This window comes from Rutidosis leptorrhynchoides, unplaced genomic scaffold (assembly GCF_046630445.1).
Source record: "Rutidosis leptorrhynchoides isolate AG116_Rl617_1_P2 unplaced genomic scaffold, CSIRO_AGI_Rlap_v1 contig109, whole genome shotgun sequence".
NCBI classification, from domain to species: Eukaryota; Viridiplantae; Streptophyta; class Magnoliopsida; order Asterales; family Asteraceae; genus Rutidosis; species Rutidosis leptorrhynchoides.
The window spans coordinates 85,790-88,982 of record NW_027266365.1 but is presented as its reverse complement, the minus strand read 5'-3'; the positions used below and the strand labels follow the sequence as shown (position 1 = coordinate 88,982).

The following is a 3,193-nucleotide window of genomic DNA, read 5'->3' as shown; positions in this document are numbered from 1 at the left end:
CAATTAGAATCATGTGTTAACCTATTTGCAGAAATCAAGTTGAAAGCAAAAACAGGAGCATATAAAACATTCTGAAGTGTGATTTCTGGTGTTAAGACTATGGTTCCTATGTGTGTTATTGGTATAAACTCTTTGTTTGGCAGCTGAATTTTATGATTTGAGACAGGTTTTAAAAATTTGAATGAATTTTTGGAACAACAAATGTGATCAGTAGCTCCTGTATCCAATAGCCAAAAAACAGATTTTTGAGAAGTGAGAACATTCAGCTTACCATTGAAAGCTTGTGAGGTACTTGCCATGTTACTGGAGGATGTCTAGATTTGTGAAATCTGAGCTTGCTTTTTCAGGTTATCATACTCCTCTTGTGAGATGGAGATTGTGGTCTTTTCATTGTTTCCTTCTTGAACAGCATCTGCAGCATTTACAGACCCATTCTTTGTGAATTTAAAGTTGGGCGGAAAACCAACTTTTCTGTAACACTTTGCGGCAATGTGACCAATTTTTCCACAATGAGCACATATTGGCCTGCCATCTGGTGCCTTCTTGAACTGTGTCTGATTGTTGCTTTGCTGGTTTTGAGTTTTTGCAGAAGAGTAGGCGGCAAGACTGGATATTGGCTGCTCGAAGAGAGGCACATTTTGCCTCTCAAACCGTGCTATGGTCGAGAAGACTTTTTGCAGTGAAGGTAATGGCTCCATCATCATTATCTGAGACCTTGAGTGAGCATACACTCCATTTAGTCCCTTCAGAAATCTTATAACCTTGTCTGCTTGATAGTATGAGACCATGATTGGCCTTAGCTCACAGCTGCACGCTTTTTCACATACACAGTCTGGAATTGGCCTTAAATCTTCATACTCGTCCCATAGTGTTTTCATTTTCGTGTAGTAGTCTGTGACATTCAAGTCTCCTTGTGAAAGAGAGAATATTTCCTGCTGCAAATCTGCTATTCTTGTGATATCTCCCCTTGCAAATCTTAATTGCAAGTCTTTCCACATTTCTTGAGCCGTTTGGAACCTTGAAATGCTCAGTTTGATTGAAGGGATGACAGAGTTCATTAGCCAGCATGAAACCATGATGTTGCAGCGATCCCAGTGAGGGAATTTCTCATCATTGGCTGCTGGTTTTTTGATGCTTCCATCCACAAATTTGAATTTGATTTTCGAGCGCAGCACCATTATCATGGAGCGAGCCCAAGAATGGTAGTTGTTACCATCCATAGGAGGAGAAACCAACACAAGAGATGGACTCTCATTGGCATGGACATAGTAGTCCGAGGTTGGTGAAAGATCCAAAGTTTGAGCAGATGATTCTATAGACGTTCTTGAGAGGTCATACAGATTTGAGTGAGAAGAATTTGTTTTGAGTTGAGTGAATTTTGATGTTGATTGTGAATGAAAGTTAATATGCAAAAGAGAAATCTCTTATGGCTCTGGTACCATATTGAAAAACATACAGCTGGTGAGATGATCTCTCTGTTTTCTATTAACCTTTTTTTATATTAAGGAATGCAAAGCTTGTACAAGTTATTTATAATAGAATTTTACATTGGATTCTATTCTAATAGTTATGGAATAAACAGTAGCTTAATCTAATCAAATCTAAATCAACTGAAATTAGTGGAAAAGAAGAGATTGTGGTATGGTGAGGAGATTGTGGTATGGTGGGGAGTCAGGCCGGAATGGCCTGAGCTGCCTGAGTTTCCGGTGACGTGAAGCTGAAGCAAAGCATGGCTGATGTGATGATTTAGATTAGTTGGGCTTCACCACATCACAGGGGCCCAAACACAAGAGCTTGGTCCATTATGAGACAGCCCACTTGACAAGCCCACTTTTCTATCTCTCCTTCAACGTGATTCTGCTCTCTTCTTCTTCATTCATTCTGCTTTCTTTCTTCTTCATTTCTGCTTTCTTCTCTGCTCTCTTCTTCTTCATTTCTGCTTTCTTCTCTGCTCTCTTCTTCTTCATTTCTGCCCTCTATGTCATACAAATTCAACATGCACCGCCCCTTTCTGCTTCTTTGCTGGTCCGTCACGTAGCTCAGCTCTCGGACAGCCCGACGCAAGTCCAGACTATCTCCCCCAACCGCTGGCTTCCACCACTAGGTACTTTCAAGATTAACACGGATGCATCTCTTTTTAGGGATTTGGGTTATTGGGACCTGGGAATTGCTGTGAGAGATCATGTGGGAGAAACTATTTGCTATCAATCTGTGTTCGAACCTTGACTCATGTACATTGCCTATGCCGAATCCGTAGCTTTACTAAAGGGAGTTTTATTAGCAAAATCTTATGGCTTTTTGAATGTGATACTAGAATCTGATGCATTGATGGTGGTTAGCGATGCAAATAGCATCGGCCCCTCGTTTTTGTCGTGCAGAGAGATCATAGCTAGGATTAGGACTCTAGCAACTGAATTTGTATCATGTACGATAGCTTTTGTGCCAAGATCTAGTAATCAGTTAGCCCATTGCATTGCTAACTTAAAAAGCAATTGGCAAGGGAAATTATTTCCTTCTTTGATTTTTGTAGCCAACAATGATATTGCTTAATCATACTCCCTTGTTAACATAAAAGAAAAAAAAATATTTGCATGCCAATAGTTATAATATGATAGCAATGAATCTTTATGTTCTACAAATTAATTTCCAAAATATCCAACAAACCATCATGTTAATTTCCTTTTCTGAAGGACAATAAAAACTAAAATCTAATAACTGTCATGCAGCTCAAAATGGTGGAAGTTATAGTGGCGGCTCACTAACTAGCAGTTGTGAAACCAGCACACATGTTACCGAAAATGGCAACACAACCAATGTCCAGAATAGTGGAAACGCCACAATCTCACACGACCAAAATACTAATCAGATTAATTCTCCTCCTCCTCCTTCGCCGTGATGGAAAGTCATGATGACGGTGTAGTTTATGTTTTTCTATGAATTTCTGTTTGTGGTGCATGCATGTTTAATTAATTTCTCCAGTCCTTAAATTTGAATTACATATTTATGATCATGAATATATTGTCGACGAACTACTGTCGCTTTCACTATGCTTCTTGAGTACTTTCTTACAGGACAGAAACATTCACTTCCTATTGTTGGGAGGTATGTATATTTGTTAATTAATAGTGGAAGAATTCGAGATTTTCAGTTCATTTTAGCTAGTTTTTTCGGAATTAATTAAATGTTTTTCAGT

At 38.9% G+C, this 3,193-nt stretch overlaps 1 protein-coding gene across 1 annotated transcript; it reads right to left on the bottom strand.

The window, feature by feature from the left end:
- Window positions 1–314: 314 nt before the first annotated feature.
- LOC139881070 (uncharacterized) lies at window positions 315–1,178 on the bottom strand. Its single transcript, XM_071865609.1, has one exon. The coding sequence runs from the start codon at window positions 1,176–1,178 to the stop codon at window positions 315–317; it is 864 nt and encodes a 287-aa protein (XP_071721710.1).
- Window positions 1,179–3,193: the final 2,015 nt, after the last annotated feature.

Excerpts from the sequence above, each read along its gene's own strand:
- LOC139881070 (XM_071865609.1), bottom strand. The coding sequence starts at position 1,178 with ATGGTGCTGCGCTCGAAAATCAAATTCAAATTTGTGGATGGAAGCATC.